Raw genomic sequence first — 21,228 nt, forward strand, 5'->3', positions numbered from 1 at the left:
CCTCCCATATATATGACCATTAAGGTTTTGTCATGGAATGTCAACGGTCAACTAGACCGAGTAAAGCGCGCAGCGGTTTTCACCTTTGTTCACCGGCATCGTTCTGAGGTCCTGCAGCTACAAGAGAACCTTCTACTTGGGGAACACTGTCCATTCCTAGCGCGTCAGGGCTATGATAGAATCTTCCACGCTGGGTACTCCCGGGGAGCCAGGGGGTTGCTATCCTTCTGTGCCGTTCGTTCCCCCTGGTAGTTAGACATGTGATTCACAGGGACGTTTTGTTGCCCTGGAGGATACATTGGAGGGGAGAGTGGTCTCACTGGTATGTGTTTATGTGCCGCCAGCCTCTTAGGGACCTTTGAAGCCTTTTCTCACGCCTTCCACAGGGGCTCAGAATAATAGGGGGCGATTTCAATTCAGTGTCTGACCCTGACCTGGATATTATTAGAACCCCCATGGGGCCCAGAAGGGTTGGTGCCTGTCATCTCACTGATTGGACCACAGCCCTAGGTCTCTGCGACGCATGGAGATCCTGGCACCCCGACGGCAACAATTCACACATACATCGGCGACTCACTACACCCACTCTCGAATAGATCTCGCCTTTCTACTTGCCCTTGTTTGCCAGTTGTTGACTCAGATCCTGCGGAATTTGAGGCCATTCTCCTTTGCCCCTCCACCTTGGACACCCGCCTACGGGACAGTGTCCCATGTGGCGTCTAAACGCGTGGTTCCTCCACACACTTGAGTCTAAGCTCTGGGCTTATTTCCACAACAATGAGGGCTTGGTTACACGAATGGGAACCCTATGGTCTGCCAGTAAAGCAACCCTGCAGGACTCTGCTAGGAGTTATGGCAGAGCCCAGGAGCGTGGTCACTCTGCTCTTCTCACTCAGTTAGAGGCCCAAGCGCTTCACCTGGAGCAGGTGTTGGAGTCTAATCCTTAGGCAGAAGTTATTCAACACTTAGGTCTCATCCACAAGAACATTCGTATGCATTCTCATGAGGCAACCAAGCACCTCTGGCAGACCATGACGGTTCGGATTTACTGCTGGGGGGACGAAAACAGGAAACTACTCTATTGGTTGGTCTCCCGTCAAAAGGCCAACAGGATTGTCCCCGAGATTTTGAATGACTCTGGTCGTACCCCGCAGTCCCTCGCTGAGATAGCTCAAACTTTCGCCCAATACTACCACACATTGTACACCAGGCAAGCAGACAGGAATGCAGCTGTGTCTGGATCCTTCCTTGATCCGGTCCTCATTCCTAGGCTACTGTCCTCTGACGCTCGCCTGCTAGACGAGCCTTTTTCGTAAGAGGAGATCAGAGAGGGACTTTCTGGTATGACACCAGGTAAAACCCCAGGCCCAGATGGCTTTCCTATGGAATACTATACCAAGTTCCGTGAGACCCTCGTCCCTTATCTTCTGTCGATATACAAAGAAGTCTGCCACACCTGGTTCTTCCTATTGGGGCTGGCCTCAGCCACCATAGTAGTAATACCCAAGACACAACCTCCATCCACATTGTGCGCCGCATACTGACTGATGTTGCTCCTCAACTGCACGGGTAAAATGTTTGCGGCGATACTGGCTAATAGGCTCAAACGCATTTTGATTGAGTTCGTTCAGCCAGATCAATGTGGCTTTATGCCATCCCGGAGCACTAGACACTGTATCAGTCGGATGTACGTGGCACCAGCCCATCGTCACCAACTCCATCAGACCTAGTCTTGCTCCTTATCAACTTGGAGAAGGGTTTTTATACAGTGGACTAGGACTACCTCCAGTTGGTGCTGATTTGCGCTGGTCTCGGGCCGAAGTTCCAGGACATGGTTCGAGTTCTCTATTCCCACCTCACCGCCCGAGTCAAGGTTAATGGGTTACTTTCTGATGCCTTTGCCATAGATCGGGGACTCGGCAGGGCTGCCCCCTGTATCCCCTGCTCTTCTCCCTGTCGATAGAACCCCTGGTCCAGCTTATACGCACAAACCCCCAAAACACAAGCTGGGCCTGGAGCGAGGGACACGAAGATCGTATAGCACTATATGCAGATGAAGTATTGCTCTATCTTGCGCACCCAGCTGTGAGAGGGCCCAGATGTCTCCAATTGCTGGAACACTTCAAGAGAGCACCCGGCCTCGGATGAACCCCTATATGTCGGGGCTGGTTTCTCAAGTGCTGTCCAGTGATTGCTTCGACTGGCAGAAAACTATTCCTCTCCACCGGCTTACTTTTAAATACTTGGGCATATTTGTCACTTTACAACCATAGCTCACTTGGGCCCTCAACCTCCAACCCCTGGGCAAAAAAGCCAAGTGAGACCTCATCAGGTGGCGTGCCCTACACTACATCATCCTGGGGCGTATCGCCTTTTTCAAGCTGAAGATTCTCCCGCGTTTTTTAAATGTTTTTCAGAACTTAATCACTCAATTTGCCTTGGACGCGGTACTGTGCTCTAAACTGCACCATTAAGGCATTCCTGTGGTGGGATTCACAGGCACGTATGCCTTCGCACATTGTCAGCGGGGCTCCTACGATGGTGGCCTGGGAAAGACCAATTTCCACCTCCACTATTTGTCCTCTCACCTTCTCGTCCTCCACGATTGGCTTAAAGGGGGATGGTCTGACCCCGCCTACAGCTTGGAAAGCTCATTGATGGGCTTCTCACATCTACAAGCCATGCTCTATGAGTCCCTGGTCTCGCTCTTTCTCTCTCTGCCCCGGAGGTATTCCTTGCATGGAGAACTGCTCTCCAACATGCACGATAGGAGGCCAGGCTCATGCAGCAGACACCACTCTGGCTTGGCACCTAGTTGAAAGAAGTATTCTCGCTCCACAGTTTCCACCTTAGGGATCTCATAGGTATAATGCAGCTGGAGGATGTATGGTGGGGGACACACATGCACTCCTTCCAAGATCTTCGACAGACATATAGCCTTACACATACACAATTTTATAAATATCTCCAACTCAGACACGCTCCCTAAACCCACTCCCTGCCCACTGATGCACTACCAGAATTCAGCCCTCTAGAAGCTAAATTGCTCATGGGAAGCCTAAGCCACGGTGCAATCTTTCCGATTTACTGCATGCTCATTATCAACTCCCCTGGTTCACTAGACCATCTTAGAGCCCGTGGGGAAGAGTTGGGTGGGACTTTTAACGGACAAAATCTGGCGGGATGCCCTGATGGCTCCTCATGAACTTAACACCTACTCCAGGTTGCGGTTTGTTCAAACCTACTATCTTTACTTTGTATATCTCTCTCCAATTTGCTTGTATCGGGCAGGCTTACGCCCCACCCCCACATGTCCTTGTTGCGGAGTTGATCCAGCAGATTTTTTTCATATGGTATGGGCTGGTGCAGTGGTACTTCAGTACAGGACCAAGGTGACCTCTGAGCTGTTAGAGGTGCTGGGATGGAAAGTTCCCCATTTCCCTCCATTGATTCTCCATGGGGTGTTTGAGGGTTCTGGGGGTACCAGAGCCAAGAGTGCGTTCCTGGGCACGGCCTTCCTGGTGGCAAAACAAGACATTGCGCCGTGATGGATGTCCCCTGGGCCCCCTACCCTGTTGAGGCGGGGGAGACGTGTAGATTGGTGCGCGCAGAAGGAGCATGTGGTTTTTGAAGCCCGCAGTTATCCCCAAAAACATGGGCGGGTATGGGGGAGTGGCTGGCTCAACTGGCTTAATTATCTATGGATCTGTACTTGTGGTCATTCTTCATGTTTACTGTGATATATCTAGGAGATGTCTCTGCCTTGCATAGACTATATCCCATACTTTGCGATGAGTTATGTGTGTGCCATGTATTCACCTATGCCAGGTCTGCAGGCTGGAAACAAATGTCCATGACCTAATGTGCTATAAAGTGTGCAGAGAGCATTAGCATGTGCCATTGCTGTACCAGAGAGGTGCAAAATGTTTTCCTTTACAGAGAGATTGGCGGAGAACATTTTGCCCAAGAGTATGTGTATACAGTTTCTAGCTCATCTCTACCTATATGCCATTTATATTTCCTTAGTCCTTGTTTTACAACATCCCTTAGCTTTAAAAATCATTACTTTACTCTTATTAGTAATAATCTTTAAAAAGTGGTGTTTTGCATACCTACGAATTGGTGATGTAAACCTCTGGTGTTAGGTCAAGTATCACAATATCATCAGTATCACAATATCATCCGCATACAGCAATGTAGCTAAATTGCGATGACATAACTTTGGTGAACCCCTTTCCAATTCATTGAAAATCGTTGGTAAATCACAAATATAGAAAGAAAATAATAAAGAAGCAAACAAGCATCCTTGTTTAAGACAGCTATTTGTTAAAAATTTGGCGGTAGCCAATGGTCACCCCAAGCAGTAAATGGTACCAAGTAAAAGAATAAAGTGCAATTATAAGCTTTAGAAAGTGATCTAGGATTTTAAGATTTCTAAGCTTTTGCCACAAATTAGGTCTATCTACATGGTGAAAGGCCGTAGAGAAGTCAATGTATGCTGCATGGACGGGCATCCCTTGTGACATCACATATTTCTCAAAAATCACCTGCAGAGCAGTGTTGTTATCCAAAGAGGAGCTGTCTGGTTTAAAACCAGCTAGTCACAACAGTATGATATTATTAGTATCTGTACAATCTTTTAAGAGATCAAGCAGGGTATAAGCAAAAATGTGTCCAATGGAGTCGAACAGCGTAATCTGCCTATAATTACTAGTGAGGACATAATATATAATGCGTTTTTTTAACAAATGAAACATGTTTTTACTACTACTCTACCTTCTGAACTAAATAGACATGTTCTCTTCTTTTGACTAAGACAACCAAACAGAATAAAACATTGCTTCCGAAACTTTTTAGAACCATGACCCAATTTTTAGAATGGCAAACGTTTGCGACCCACCTACCGTTGCTGGATATGAGCAGGGCGTTTTTTGAATGTCACTAAAGTATCGTGTGGTAGTACATGGTCATTTACAGACAGCACATTATCCTTTGAAATGGTTACTAAATTTGCACTGATATTAGATTTATTGATAAACCTAAATGGCAAACAAAGAATAATGGAAAATGGGTTTATGTGAATATTTATCATTTGTGTATCACCAAGTAAAGGGTCATGGGTTTGATCCTATTCAAATCTCTGTTTCCAGCACACTTCAAAATTACAAAATACATACTTTATTTTTGCCTTCCTAACTGCTGAATGTATATGGCTCATTTAAAGGCATGTACATTCTGCTGTGTTGCAAAAATAAAACTGACATCCTACACTTTTTCCTTTCACATGTCCTGTAATCCAGCAAGGTTGTAACATAATTCACTTTAAAAACTACTCTCATTTTGAAGTCAAGGAAAGAAAACACTAATCCCTATTTTAAAATAATAAGCAACAATAACAGCAGACGTAGCCTAACATTGACCTCTATCTTTGAAGCAACAGCAAATATGATAAAATAAATGCGAAATTTAAAAGCATCTTTATTTGTTGCTCTTTTCCCAACCCACCAAAAATCTGTTAGCGGCCCACCATTGGGTCTTCACCCACAGTTTGGGGAACACTGCCTTAAGTGTGTTTGCAGTCATGTTGAGAACAAACAGGGATCTTTTCAGTTGCTGTCCTTCCCCAGAGATAGGGTACACCAGGAACAAGCACTGGAAAAGCCAACAGGTCCCACCTTTGAGTCCTACTGACTTTGGCAATGGTGTTTAGTTATGTTGTGACGATGGGTACTTGCAAACCTTTTCAACGGGGCCAAAAAGTATGATCTGGGTGTGGCCGAGGGCTGCATGGATGCGAGCAGGGTGGAGGGTAGACAGGGGACAGGTGGATGCAAGGTGGGCATAGGTGGAGTGAAGCACATACATTGTATGGACTGTAAACCATGGGGTTATTTTGAGGGTTTCATTTCATGCTGCCCTCTACATTATGCCCCAGGCGTTAAAAGAGACAAAAATTTGACAATACTGTGAGATGCTGTTTCTGAGATACTGCCCCTCAACCACACAATGTGGTAAGCCTTCTCTACTTTCTATAGCAGAGATACAAATTTGACAATACGGTTTGATGGTGTTTCTGAGACATTGCCCCTTAACCACACCATGCAGTAAGCCTTCTCTGCTTTCTATTGCTACCTTTAGTGAGTCAAGTGGACAAAGGAAGTAACTTGATTATGGAGTTGGAATGAAATAGTATCTTACACTTCACAGTCTCCTTATTCCTTTAGTCTCTTACCTGCAAACATTAGAATTGTTTAGAAACAAGCACAGTTAAGGTAGCAGGTTTCATAAAAAAATAATAGACAAAGAACCCCACCACCCGACAGCCTCACCACCGGCAGCACTTTGTCGAAACTTGCACTATAAGTGTTGCTGGTAAAAATAGCATATTGGGTGGTTTTTCTAATTGTTGTTTGTAATGCCCATGCACACACTTCCTTTATTGCTTTTGATTATATCACTGCATAGATTTTGATTCTTGTGAAAAGTCCTCTGAATGTGTCCCTGCAATGTTTTCAGGGGACCCATTAACATCTGCTATAATGTATTGCTGAGAGGTGAATTGCAGATGATAATATAGTATTATATATATATATATATATATATATATATATATATATATATATATATATATATATATATATATATATATTGAACACACGCTCAAAGCTGGAGGACACCGCTGAAAAATCCTACTGGTGGTCGCCAGTAGGTAGTTATAGTTAGGACCTAGTTTCCATAGGAAATCCGCAACATTCTATTTGGAATAACTTTGGTGCCGGTGGACGAATCTTCACGAAATTCTCCAAGAAGATGGCCTGCTCCGCTCCGCTCCTTCAGCCACTCAGCCGTTCGGGCTGTAGCCCTGGCTAAAGGTCCTATGGAAAATTGCATGGGGAAAACATATTTTGGGACCCCCCTTTTTTCTCGGCCCCCGCTTGACAGATCAACCCCAGGGGACCAACTAGCCCACCAGGAGCCTCCAGTATGGGCCAGGGGGCTCCCTTGCAGAGAGGTGTAATGAGGCCACGCCCCTTTTTACACCTCTCTGCAACGCAGCCCCCTGGTGCATACTGGAGGTTCCTGGTGGGCTAGTTGGCCCCCAGGGACTCCCAGTATGCAGGGGAATTTGTTCCCCCTCTGAAAAAGCGCCAGGGGGCTGCGTTGCAGAGAGGTGTAATGAGGCCACGCCCCTTTGTACACCTCTCTGCAACGCAGCCCCCTGGCGCATACTGGAGGTTCCTGGTGGGCTAGTTGGTGCTGCATCTTTGAGTGCACTATTGATCCTGAAAAGTAATTCTAACCATACTTACAGTAACTTGAATTTCCTTCCATAGGCTAACATTGACTGGTTTCACTTGGATATTTTTCTAAGTGTGGAGTTTTTGTACTTTAAAAAATCCCTATAAAATCAGCCTAACTACGAATTCCGATTTACTCACCTGTTATCAGGAAAGACCTCAGTGCTGCATCTTTCAGCTCACTACTATTCCTGAAAAGTAAATTTAACTGTACTTACAGTAACTTTAATTTCCTTCCATATGATATCATTGCCTGCTATATAAAATATATATAAATTAAAAAAATATTAAATAAAAAAAATATTAGAATTTCAAAATTTTTAAAAACATTTTTTCCCCCCAATTTATATTAAAAATATGTAATGTAATTTAAAAAATTAAAAAATAAAAATAAATACTTTAAAACAATGTAGTAAATTAGTATAAAAAATATATAACAAATAATACATTTAAAAATTATCATTTACAAACCTTTAAAATTCACTGAAAAAACCATAGGTTTCAGCCACGTTATAGTTAGGAATTAGCATTTAAAAAACCTTTGAAATTCACTGAAAAAACCATAAGTTTTAGCCACGTTATAGTTAGGAATTAGCATTTAAAAAACCTTAGAAATTCACTGAAAAAACATAGATTTCACACGTTATAGTTAGCTGGACATTTCAATCATACAAAACCATTGAAATTCCCCCGTTATAGTTAGTTCCGCTAACTATAACTCACATGCCCGCAATGCACTGCTGATGTCACATATTACATCACTCATGACATGGTCAGTGACATCACTGATGACATCTCAAATGACATCACTGAAGACATCATCCAGTGAATGTGTGTCTTTCTGAAAAATAAATATTTTTTATATATGCATATCTAAAGGTCGATGGAAGAATAAATGGGTAAATAAGTGTCTAAATGGATGTTTATTTTTAAAAATGATTGCATAACTGACTTATTAATTGTATCTTAGTGAATACATGTATTAGAGAGTGATGTTTAAATATGTAAATATCTGTATCAGTGTCTCACTTTGTCTATAAGTAGATGCATGGGTTGGTGTGTAGCTACATGAGTTTCTGTATATGTTATTAGTTTTTTTTTTGAGTATCAGTATGAGTGTGTATGGTTTGGTGGGGAGTATTACTTAGCGCATAGATGCATGAATGAGTGACTCACTGTTTGTATATGTTTTGAAGACAGCATGTGTGCAGGACTGGTTGGGTGGATGAATGTGTGTATGGGTGTGTTAGTGAGTGAAATACTGTCTCAATAGTATCTTTATGAGTAACTACATATGTTTTAATCTAGTATATGTGAGTATTGATGTATATAAGTGATTATATGTGAGAGTGAGAGATTGGAAGAGTTCCTGTATAAATAAGTATGTGTTTCTATAAGTGATTGTTTAAGAGAGTAAGTATGTGTGCGTTTCTGTAAAAGTAAGTGTAGTGGTGTGTGTGTGTATAGCTGTAGATGCAAATAAATTGATGTTTGATAGTTTATTTGCATGTGTGTGAGTAACTATGGATGAGTGTCGGTGTGTAACAGGATGTATAAGTGTAGGAGTACATATGATGAGTGAGTACATGTATGAGTGACTATATAGAACTGTTGGTGAATGAGTGGATGTGTATGTAGATGGTGGAATTACTGAATAGGTTGTTGTAACTGGTATTGGTATCTCCATTTTTTGAAAAATTTAGTTTCTATTTTTGAATGTGTGTATCAAAGGTTATATTACGCTGAGAAGAGGTCTGCCACTCTTTTACAAGGATGATATCATCAGCGATGTCATTTGAGATGTCATCAGTGATGGCATGAGTGTTGTCACTGACCATGTAATAAGTGATGTAATATGTGACATCATCAACAGTGCATTGCGGGCGCGCGAGTTATAGTTAGCTGAACTAACTATAACGGGGGAATTTCAATGATTTTGTATGAGTGAAATGTCCAGCTAACTATAGCATGTGTGAAACCTATGGTTTTTTCAGTGAATTTCTACGGTTTTTTAAATGCTAATTCCTAACTATAATGCGGCTGAAACCTATGTTTTTTTCAGTGAAATATATATATATATATATATATATATATATATATAGTGTTTGGTGAATGATATATATATACTTCAAAGATGAACACTTAATATTTTTCAGCACACAATACTGAAGTAAAAATTGAGAAGGGAGTGCAAACTATTTGTTTAAATGTTTTTTTTAAATTGCTGTACAGTGTGTTCTTCAACATCTATGTAGTCACAAAAAGAATAAGTGTAGCAAATATATTCAGGAGGGTGTTAAGAGTGTAGTGTGTAGCTGGTGGTACATTTTGGAGCACTCTGTGCACATATATTTCTAAAACCTGGTATTATGGTGCACTGATATTTAAAGACAATTAATTTTTCATTGAAATTACCACTAAGTTCCACAGACTTACCGTTGTACTGATAAAAATATACAGTGTGCAAACGGTAATGTGTAGAAATCTGGTTTCACCGAATATTTCATTTATGCATCACCAAGTAAATTGATTGTATTAAAATCTTTGTTTCTACCACACTTCAGAATTACAATAAATGTATTTTATTTGTGCTTTCCTAACTGCTGATACATTTTGAAATATTTGTACAGTTCATGTACCAGTATTTACATATTTTGTGTGCTAGAAATGAAATCACACAGCCTGTCCTACCTGTACCTAGCAAGACAGTCAATTAGTTCACTTTACAAATTCTTTCACTTAGCAGTCAGAAACAAAAAGTAAACACCAACCGCCCTTCAAAAAAACATAAACAGCAATTTGGCAGAAGACAGATTCTGAATTATCATCTCTGTCTTTGAAAATACATCAAATGTGACTACATAAAACAAAGTAGAGGCCTTGTTATTGCCATTTGACTTCTGAACTCCAGCATGGTTATTTATTTCAGTGACTATGGCATGGACATTAAAGTGAGGAAGAGGATCATTTAAATGATGCTATTGGTAAAGACCACTGACCAAATAAAGCAAGCTCATAGATAGAACGTTGTTCCTCACAAGCATATTTGATTTTTGATCCCACAGAGCCAGAGAGAAGTGGAATTACTCATACAGACAGATAGGAAGCATGAAACCTTTTCAAAGAAATACAGCATGTTTATTGCAGCAGCTCTTTGTGACCCAGTACACAATGGATCAGCTAAAACACATGTACTGTCTTGGCTGTGCCTCATGAAAAAAAATTAATTTCAAGAAAGTAAGCCCTAGTGGAAGAATACAAGAGCCAGCCAGAGAGGTGGCACACGAGGAACAAAGGACCACCTAAAACAAATACCGCGAGTTGGTGAGAGACATTTGAGAATGCAGTATTTAATGAGGTTTGGAAAGCAAGCACTGATGTACTTTGGCATCAACACTTGACGATCTCCAAGGACTGAATACTACTAATACTTTGAACCCACGAACCCCTGGAGGCCGACGAGCATATCTAGAGGTGAACACATCTAAAGTTTGAACAGCTGATTGATTGATGATTCTTGAATAAAGAACTCCTTCCGGGCTCAGAGGAGTTAATTGATTTAATCTTGTAAATTCCCAACCACCAAGGGCTGTCGCACTTCCTTCTTTTGTCCTGAAGAAGACCCTACTTGATGTATCTACAAGCACATATATACACAGAGTTGAAACGTCGACGTGCAACCATCTCATGTCCTAGCTCACTATAGCAATTAATTTAAGAACTAGGACCAGCTAAAGTGAAAGACCGAATTGGTTCGGGTCTAGTTTGCGCTATATAAAACTCTAAGAAAATAAATAAATAAACACACTTCCTGGAGCAGAGACTTACTGAGAGAAAGCCTCACGGCCTTCAACATTTGGTAGGAGACTCAGACTTTAGAGCAGTCTCGCGTCTTGATGAAGTCCCTCTTCACTCAGTGCGAGTACCAGGTTTTTTGAGATTCGTTTCGCTGACAAGTGTGAATGTCAACTCTCGGAGCTCAATGCTATCCACTGACTGACAGTCTAACATCGTTGAGCGTACTCGTTTGCGCGATGGAGGTATAACGGCCTGTATCATAGCTGGGAGGTGACAGCAGGGCAGACGAGGAAAGAAGTGGGGTAACGCAAAATGTTTGCCCCCACATGCAGAATGTGATAAGTAGCCCTAGAGTCTATATTATCCCACGTACATTAAACGGCACTGAACTGAGTGGGCTACCTGAGAGGTTGAGGAGCCCCTGAAATGTTTGGCCCCTGAAGTTTTGCCCTGCTGCACCTCACAGGCCTGCATTACGCCTCTGAAGAAAATCTGAAGGTAGGTGAATTACAACAAATAATAGAAGTGCGTGAGAACCAGGGTTCACCCACAGTGACAACATGCCGGTCACGGAGTGCACAATGTAACTATGACTGCCTGTGCAGAAGGTGAGAATGGCAAGGCCCATAAAAAAAACATACCACAAACACAAAAAGGCAGTAAAGGTACGAAAAAAGGACAAGGACAAATGAAGAGCAGCAGAGGGACAGAGGTACAGACAAAGAATCACCTACATGAGCTGAAACAACAAAACATCTGCATAAACAATAATACTAAAAAGACAGCAGCAGGCATGGAGATAGAAAGAGAATATGGCTTCGGAAAAGGAAGGAGTGCTGGGTTGCATTGGGAAACAGAAGTCAGGAAATACACTTTGGTAGCAATGCCTCTAGCATACGGGTTACATGAGAGCACTGGAACCCTGGGATCTAGGAATCAGTTGAAGTGGTTTAGGTGGGAGGTCACTGAGCATGCTCTTTTCAAGTGATGAGGCCCTGGGCTAATCATATTAATGATAATGATTAATTGTGTAGCAAAAAACTAAAACTGAATAGCCTTTAAAAGCTCACATAATAGGTGTTCTTAACGCCTTACATAATGATATTTCTTTTAACAGCCTGTTGGGATTTCAACTTGCAACCTGCAGAATTTTGGTCAAGCATGCATACTTACTGCCTTTGTTCCAGCCATCATCTTTTCGATAGGCATGTTTTTAGACGAAAAGTTCAACTTCCTTTAATTTACCCGAGAAGTAATACTTGTTAAATAAAAAAGGATTCTAATGTATCTTTAAGTATAAATAAACAACTAACAATAGTGTGGCAAGTGCAGATTTATATATAACTCGCAGAAAAAAATTTCAACAAAGATAATTTTTATTCACAGACTCCTAATCTACTGTTTTTAGTGAGGTACTACTTACTCAGTTATTTTGGGATCCAAATTGCCAATCCATAATCGATGGCCCTCTTGTAGAGAACCTTCTGAAAGAATTGATGCGTTCTCCAATGGCAAAGCTTTAGTCTCTTCCTCCATCGAGTTCTAGTCGCCGAAGAGAAAAAAACTTTGTAAACGGGGCAAACTCAATGACAAAACAGCAAAAATTAAACGGCAAAAATTAAAAAACTAAAGAAACGAACAGCAACGATTCTAAGAGGCGGATAAGTTGTAATAAAACAAGTAAAACACGGGATGCTTACAGCTAAGAATGGCACACTGTGTACATTGAGGGGAAGTTGACAAGAGCTTTAAGGTATAGACAAACAAATCTAGGCAACCACCTAGAAGCAATAATAATAGTAAGTGCAGATTAGACGACAACTCACCTCTCAAATGCAACAAGGCTGGTTTGGGCACAGGGTGTTAAAACTTGGAAACAGGATTACGGTTTCCGTTGGGCTTTTCCTCTCAATTTTAATAAAAAGCGGTCAAAAATGAAGCAAATTAGACGACAACAATGGTCCTGGTATGTGCTTTTCGATCCTGTACACTCACGCCCCCCTTTTGTTGGGGGTTATGGCTGATCGGGCACCAGTTTATGATGGGGTGGAAACCACATCTCACATTCTGTTTTAACGACACATTAGACAACGTGCTTATTAGAAATTGTGAGGAAATCGAGTTTCTTATAATGTTTACAGTTTTCCCTCTGGAGCACGAGAGAGGTGAAGGTGCCAAGCTGCCAAATGCTAATCTGGCTTAAAGGTTTGTGATTTAGACGCTGTGAAATGATGTTTAATCAGCTTTATTTACTTAAGTAACACACGTTTTTCTCTTCCCCCTTCCCCTCTCTGTGCCTGCTCGCTCTCTCGCCTCTATTTCTCTCCCTCTCTCCTACTTCTTCGTGCCGTTTCCCCACCTTCTTTCTCGATTGGCCCCATCTCCCTTCTGTTCCTTTCATCCTCAACGCCACAGCATGACTCAACGCCACAGCACCACTCATCGCATCAGAACCACTCAACGCCACAGCATCACTCAACGCCACAGCATCACTCAACGCCACAGCATCACTCAACGCAACAGCATCACTCAACGCCACAGAATCACTCAACGCCACAGAATCACTCTGCACCCCTCAACGCCACAGCACCCCTCAACGCCACACCACCACTCAACACCACAACACCCCTCAACGCCACAGCACCCCTCAACGCGACAGCATCCCTCAACGCGACAGCATCACTCAACGCCACAGCATCACTCAGCACCACTCAACGCCACAGCATCACTCAACACAACAGCATCACTCAGCACCACTGAATGCCACAGCATCACTGAAGGCCACAGCATCACTCAGCACCACTGAAGGCCACAGCATCACTCAGCACCACTGAACGCCACAGCATCACTCTGTGCAACCATTCAACAACAACTGGTTCTAATATGTTCTCTCAATGTCAAGCTTTATTACAAATGTCACAAAAAGATGTTAATATTTCACTTCTGTTCTTGGATTTTCATCACAATAAAATACACTGAACATAATCTTCCCAAAAGTTATTTACAAAAGTTTAAGCTATTGCCATTATAAATTACAATAACTTTTATTTAAGTATTAAATATTAAAAAAAATAAAAGACAATGTTAGTTGTAATATTAATACAGCTAAGTCATGTAATTACAATACATATTGCATTACAAATGCTATAGGTGTCACGTTTGCGAAAGTTAAAACTATTGGCATTGTAAATGACAAAGCTATTAATTAAGCTATTTTCAAAACCAACACATAAATAAAAAATTTGTCATTTACAATACCACTAGCTCAAACTTTTCTAATGCGAGCCCTATTGCATTGCAAATTCTTGTTTTTTGTTTTTTAAAGCACTGAGTGTGTGCGACTGTTGGGCTTGAACTGCAGGACAGATGTCATGGCCAAAAGCAACGGTAGTCGATATTCAATGATTCTGTATGTTGAACTGCTATAAGGCACTCGGCATGTTGTCTTTATATATGATGATGGACCTGCCATAGCTTATGATAATGGGTTTGCCCATATAAAGTTATACAAAGTGCTTCCCCGGTGGAAAACCCGACATTGCCATCACCACGGAAAGGACTGTGGTAGGTAAGCAGCCATTTGTGATTATGTCAGTTTTATGGTTTGGATGTCATAGGAGATCAGTGTGTACCGCTTTGTTCGCCATAAGTTGGCAGGGTATGCTCAGACGTGAGTCCCTTGCTCACTTTGCCACTGGATTCAAGCAAGCCTGGCTGAAGACGGCTGAAATGCCATAAACCGGTCCTCGGAAGCTTGTTTCCGGTCCGGGGAAGGCATGGCTTGGCAGTTCGGGCTGGACTGTTCCCATGAGGCACAGGGTCAGACTGATTTGCATATGGCCATGTCTGAACTGGGGTGGCAGAGTGGGCTAAAGAACGGTGATGGATTAAACCCAGATCTTTTGACTGGGTTTGAGTGTTTGATTGGTTCAGATGCTCCATCCATCACCTCCCCCTTTTGTACCGCTTTGTTCGCCATAAGTTGGCAGGGTATGCTCAGACGTGAGTCCCTTGCTCACTTTGCCACTGGATTCAAGCAAGCCTGGCTAAAATGGCAGAAACCGGTCCTAGGAAGCTTGTTTCCGGTCCGGGGAAGGCATGGCTTGGCAGTTCGGGCTGGACTGTTCCCATGAGGCACAGGGTCAGACTGATTTGCATATGGCCATGTCTGAACTGGGGTGGCAGAGTGGGCTAAAGAACGGTGATGGATTAAAGCCAGAACTTTTGACTGGGTGTGAGTGTTTGATTGGTTCAGATGCTCCGTCCATCACCTCCCCCTTTTGTACCGCAGTGTGTAATCAGTGGCCTGTGTCGAAATGGAATGTAGGCAGTGGTTATACAGGAACCCGAGAAGTCAGTCCTGAGCTATGGTGTCTTTGCGCCATAGGGAATGAGGGTGTAAGGGTGCCAGGAAGACGTGTGATAGAAGGCAGGGCAGAATAGATGACACGGTTACAAAAGGTGAAACTCATCCCCCAAGATTGCATATGTAAACTGCTTGAGAGTCTGATGATGTTAGGTATGCCACAAAGGTTTCTACGAATGTGCCTGTGATGAAATGAGTGACGCGGTTGCGGAGAGCCAAAGGTACAAGCAAGTTACAATGGTGTTAAGTGACTTTGTGTGAAGTAGTCAATTGCATCGCACACTTGTAGTTTCGCTTTTAATATTATAAGAACCGGAACAAAAATACCAGCATGCAAAGCCCTGTAATAAAAAAGCCATTATGTATATAAGGTGTACAAAAACTATGAGCCATTAACAGTAAAGGGATCGCCTGCCTTCTACTTACATGGACCGTCCATGAATTCAGCCTGCTGTTCGTTGTCCGTTATTGATCTTATTAATGTATGACATTTCGCAGTATTGTTAGCACTTCCGGGTCACCTGCTAGCCAATCCCACTGTCGAACATATTCTGGGACTGTTAACGTGTAAAGTAATCTAAGAGTGGAGTATTGGAGAACACCGACCAATCGCAGTGCGCAGCATCGAATTGTCAAGTGCTGATTGGCTGCGGAGTTGTGAATGTGTTTTTTGTTACAGTACTATCTCTGCTTGTCGGCATGTGCCGCCCATTTCAGAGCGGGGTGGACTTGACTTTGCTGTTAGGGATATTAAGGTGAGTTAGTCGCGGACAGCTATGTCAATGCCGTTTCAGAAGGGCTAGGTGGTCTCGCTGCCGATCGCGGTTCTAAAGGGGCTGATGAGGGTTAGAGTGTTGGGCGGCAGCTCGAGGAATGGTTGATGCGGCACGGTGAGAGTGAGCAGTGGTCAGCCCGGTCACAAGTCTCGCTCTGCGGTCGACTGACGAGGCCATTCACAAATGACAGGTGACCTGGGCTCATCAGAGAAGCCCCCACTAAATGCTGCCAATTCACTGTGCTTTTCTGGGCGCCCGAATGCCACGGGGACCGGGAGCCAGGAGAATACCAGGCGGCTACTCTTGTTGGGCATCTGTCGTGTCCAGCAATATCTTTTTGCTATTGGATATTCCGTTTATTTACCACAGGATTGATGTGTGTCCTCGGCTGTATTTACTGCTCATTGGCCTGGATATAAGGCACTCATATGATAGATGCCATGGCACTGCTGGAATAGATGCCACGATTTCAGACTGCTTATGTGTGATATTTTGTCTTCAACGTGTTTGTGTGTAACGTTTCGTTGCACAATGTGTGACGCAAGCAGGTATCATTTTCTCCATGATGCAAACAGCCAAACATTAGCTGTGTAGAATTGGATTTAAAAGCTAGCATTTGTTTGCTTTGGAGTTAAGAACTGCACCATAGACGTTATAACCCTGTTTTAAACATGTATGTTTTATCGATACCAACAATCAATGTGATGAGCTTGGGGTTTATGTATATGTAGCCTATCCCATGTGGGGAAACTTTCACGCTAGGAGCCTTTATGATACGTCTAGGTTCTATGGGTTTGAACAGGGCAGCTCGGTTGCTGGCTGTGTTTTGGGTTCTCTCTGTTAAAATAAACATCACTTCGGTCATGTGTGAGGCATGCTTTATTCAATTCACTACAATGATCACATATACAAGCATGTACAGCTGTTCTAAACTGACTGGCGATTGAATCTGACGCTTTTAATAAAGCAGAATGAATCGGCATTAGTCTGATATGATTATCAAACAATCTGCCAGTGGAAACAAGAGTAAATCCAGAATGTAAAGTGATGATAGGTATGAAACTACGGCGGACTTCTAGAAGGTATCAGTCACACAAGTTATCTAATGATCACGCACATATTCCAATTTAAATAATGGTTCTCAGTGAATGACATACCCCAATCTCAAAGAAAATTTAAATTCACATATTCCCTAATTTACTCAAGTTTTCTTTTGAAAATAACATCTGGACGTACAGACATTATTGTATTGCACTGCTGCTGTGAAATTCGTCGTACATTCAGATTTTAACATCCCTAAAGACCCACTGCTTTCACTATGCTTCTCTATAAGGAGTTGAATATCTTGACTATTCCTTTGCAACAGTATCCTGTCTTTACAAGGTAGGGCTTTGATGAAGTGCTTTCATGTGTAGCGGCTACAATTAACCCTTTTCGCCTTATCTTGTGTGAGCTGTTCAGTCAGGACGCCAATAGCATATTGCACCCTGGAACCTGTAGTTCTGCAATTTTCTCACTCACTGGAAGCGCAACACAGCCTCCCCAATATAATGCGTTTCTAAACTATTAAGTTTGAAAACATGTTTTTTGTGTTAGAATTAAACAAACCACTAATGCTGTAAATCTGAAAGGGGGATATGTTAGAATGTTAAAATAAAACAGCTTTTAGAAAGAGGAAAAGGGAGGGGAAGAAAAAACTAGCATTTGCAATGCAATCAGTCTTGCATTAGTGAAACTTAGAGCCATTGGCATTGCACATGACAATGTTTGTTAGTTATGTTTTATTGTTTGCAGTGGAGTGATTCTTTGACCTATCTAAAGAGATAGAAAGGAGAGAGTATGGAGAGGAAACAGTGGAAAGGGTGAGTGCACGAGAAAGAGGAACATTGGATCCATAGCATAAGGAAGAAAAGAAAATCCACGAAGCAAGGAAAGGGTTCAGTACCACAGGCTGTTACTAGGTGTCTGTCAGGAGTTCTTAAGGGACATCCATTAGCCACATTAGGTACTGCACCCTTAATGCTGCTTACTTAAGGATGTTGTTATTGCACTGTTTTCTGCTGAATGCAGTATCGAAGGCACAATGCTTAATGTCTCTATGAAACAGCAGCTGTAAGTAACGCAAATGTGGCAGATAGCACCAGTGACGTCTTTTATAGCGCTGCCGAATTTAGTCCTGTTTGTGCAAACAGGGGTGTGCTTTTTTTACACAGCACTGTGCAGCTGAGACGATGAAGGTGCACCCGATACAGCACATGTCTAAAACCGATTTGCCACAGCGTCCTACAAATTATTGAAGCCACTTAGATTACATCTTTTGTTACAAAAAAATAATCCAGCTTGGATCCGAAAGCCTTCCCTTTCCCTAACAGAAATTAAAAAAGAATACATTACAAACAAATTCACACAAAAGGGAGGGGCTTCTCATACCAGTGTCCTCTGTGCTGATGACCCTCTGTGGGCCAGAGATACTAGATGGGATAGGGAAGGGGGGCAAGGCCGTGGAGCTGGTAAGAGCTGTGCTGCTGGGAAAAAGTGCTTAACTCTTGTAAGTTCTATTATGGCATCAGTTTCTCTTTCTTCCTCAAGTGGCTCTTAGTTTTATGTTGGATTTGTGGTGCACTGGCATGGATGAACATGTAAAATAAAATCCAGAGAGTCCTTTATTCTAAAACTAAAATAACCAGAACACTGCTAGAGCTCTTATAGTCTATTAAGGAACAAATTCATCTCCTACGTTTTAATTACAGGAGGTCACGGAGTCATCTTTAAGATCCTTTCACCACTACCTATCTAAGATGGATTGGTATATTCTACTGTTTGTGAGACTTAACCTACAGTTATAGAACTTTGTTGTGCTTGGGTCCGCCTGGTCATTTATACTTTCATTACTTCAACTTTGAACTGTTAGAAGTTATATGTATGTTTGCTAACACAATCTCCTAACGTTCATTAACTGTTTAATGTACAACGTCCTACAGAATCTGGGTCCTCTTTGTTTGATATGTATATATTCTATATTGCTATTGCATAATTTGTCAAATTTGATAGTTTGTATACCACCTCAACCATGTATGTTCTTTTATTGTAAATCGCTCTGATACCCCAGTGGGTCATGTTCGCGCTATATAAAACTTTTTATAAATAAATAGTCCTATAAAATAAACAGCAACCCAAGGCTGCAAAGCACATTTAATTGCCGCTACATCAAAGACCTCTCGAACGACCAAATAAGGCAACGCTGTGACTGTCTACAACTCTATCAAATCCACTTGGGTCCGTTATGTTTGTTATACTGTTTTGGGATGTAGTTTGCTGCATTATTTGTAGAGTAATAGCCTGCGACCATAGATCAGAGGTAGAGGGAAGCAAGCAGGGCTTCAAATGTATAGCTCGCTTCCATCAGCACAAATTAAATGTAATTAGACCCCCCAGAGGAGAACCTTCAGCCGGTCAGTTGCGGCTTCGAAGCAGTGGATAAATCATTAATATCCACCCTTGCCCTATGGGCTGGGAATTTGGGAACTTCATCATATGCCCAGCATCAAAACAGCCTCACTGGTTACAACAGCTAGACAAGCTGCCTTCTGATTCCTAAGGCAATCTGTGCTAATTGTGTCATAGTTTTGCTTGCATTCGTTCCCATTTTTCGCAAATATTGCACGGCACTAGATAGGGGTTTTTGGAAGGCGCACCCAGCTGAAATTCCCTCCGAAGAGCAACATGTTCTCTAATATATGTTCTCTAATATGTAGCGAAAGTTCTGAGTGCCATAATTTCACTTTTTTTCATCGCCCCTTCGTCTTTAGTTTTGTTTCTCTTGTGTGCTTTTTTGTATGACTCTGACAGTGTGTCAGCAAGGTATTGTGTTAGCTGAAGCTACCCTCGAGCTATCACACTTAATGCAATCACGATAATAAAAGTATAGTGTTTTTTGGACAGTTTGCTGCTTCTTTAGTCTTCGCAGGACTGTAAATGGTTAGACTGTTATCCATTGGTTCTCATTTCATAAACTGCTTTTTCGGTTTGAGTGTTTATAGGGTTTTTGTAAAGCACTCAGACAACAATCAGTTGCGGGGTACTGATGAAGAACTCAACATCTAGATCTTACAAGCCTGGGAACAGAAAACCCTTAATTTGCTTGTAGGATTTAGACAGGAAAGCAATGTTCCGTAATATTCATGGGAGTGCATTCCAAAAAGTGAAATATGGCAGGGTGTGGTTATCTGGCTCTCAGCCGCTGAAGCTTCATATGTGTAGGAGACGGAGGGATGCCAATTGGTGCAGGTTTGTGCTCACTACTTGACATGTATCACTAATATAAAAAACATTTCTGTTCTAATGTACATGAAGCAGGGAAAGGGTACAGCACAACAGGCTGTCACTAGGTGTGTCTTGGGATCTCTTTTGGCTACATAAAGTACCGCACCCTGCAATCTTGAATTGAACATATCCTCAATGACTTTCAGGCCATGTGTTGAAAAATGAAGCGTGGCGCCCCTTTTGAGAACTTTTAATCTGTGCATTCAAAGTGCAGATTTATTCATGAGTGCGAGTGCTTTCAAGTGGCAAAATATAAAGAACAAAAAATGGCTATCAAAAACATATGCAAGAGTAGAATGGAAGTGTATTGGTATCGGGGCTCCAACACAAGCTCCTGAGTGTGTGAACAGGAGCGCCTCTATGCCACCGTGAGAAGTGACAAGGGGTAGCAACAGATGAAGAAGGACAAGAACAAGAACCAATAAGCTGTAGGAATCACGGGATGGACGACCAGGCGGAAACATAAATGCATTGGATGGCCAAATAGGATGATCAATTAGCTGATGTCCCCTAAAGGAGGGCCAATGACAAGCAAGGCACCAATCAGAAAGCAGGATTTCTGAAAGGTACAACAAATAACAAATGGAAATCAATTGGTGTGCTTTAAAGCCCATATTCTGGATACAATATGCCTCGCAGAGCAGCGCAATTGCTGCTCAGGCTCGAC

The 21,228-nt window shown here is 42.3% G+C and overlaps 2 protein-coding genes across 3 annotated transcripts in view; one reads left to right on the forward strand and one right to left on the reverse strand.

The window, feature by feature from the left end:
• Nucleotides 1–16,015, reverse strand: part of RBM18 (RNA binding motif protein 18) — a 143,038-nt gene extending 127,023 nt beyond the window's left edge. The window contains exons 1-2 of the mRNA XM_078641972.1: nucleotides 15,889–16,015; nucleotides 12,520–12,638 (exon numbers count right to left, since the gene is read on the reverse strand). Coding sequence (XP_078498098.1) covers nucleotides 12,520–12,632 — 113 coding nt within the window. The 5' untranslated portion in view covers nucleotides 12,633–12,638; nucleotides 15,889–16,015. The remainder of the gene's footprint in view (nucleotides 1–12,519; nucleotides 12,639–15,888) is intronic.
• A 116-nt stretch (nucleotides 16,016–16,131) lies between these two features.
• Nucleotides 16,132–21,228, forward strand: part of MRRF (mitochondrial ribosome recycling factor) — a 139,901-nt gene continuing 134,804 nt past the window's right edge. Inside the window, exon 1 of one of the 2 annotated variants that reach the window (XM_078641973.1) lies at nucleotides 16,132–16,217. The gene's annotated coding sequence lies outside the window, so the exon portion shown is untranslated. Of the gene's footprint in view, nucleotides 16,218–16,407; nucleotides 16,429–21,228 lie in introns of those variants that run through there. The other variant, XM_078641974.1, reaches the window with a different exon arrangement.

The sequence above is a fragment of the Lissotriton helveticus genome, chromosome 5_1 (genome assembly GCF_964261635.1).
Source record: "Lissotriton helveticus chromosome 5_1, aLisHel1.1, whole genome shotgun sequence".
In the NCBI taxonomy this organism is placed as follows: Eukaryota; Metazoa; Chordata; class Amphibia; order Caudata; family Salamandridae; genus Lissotriton; species Lissotriton helveticus.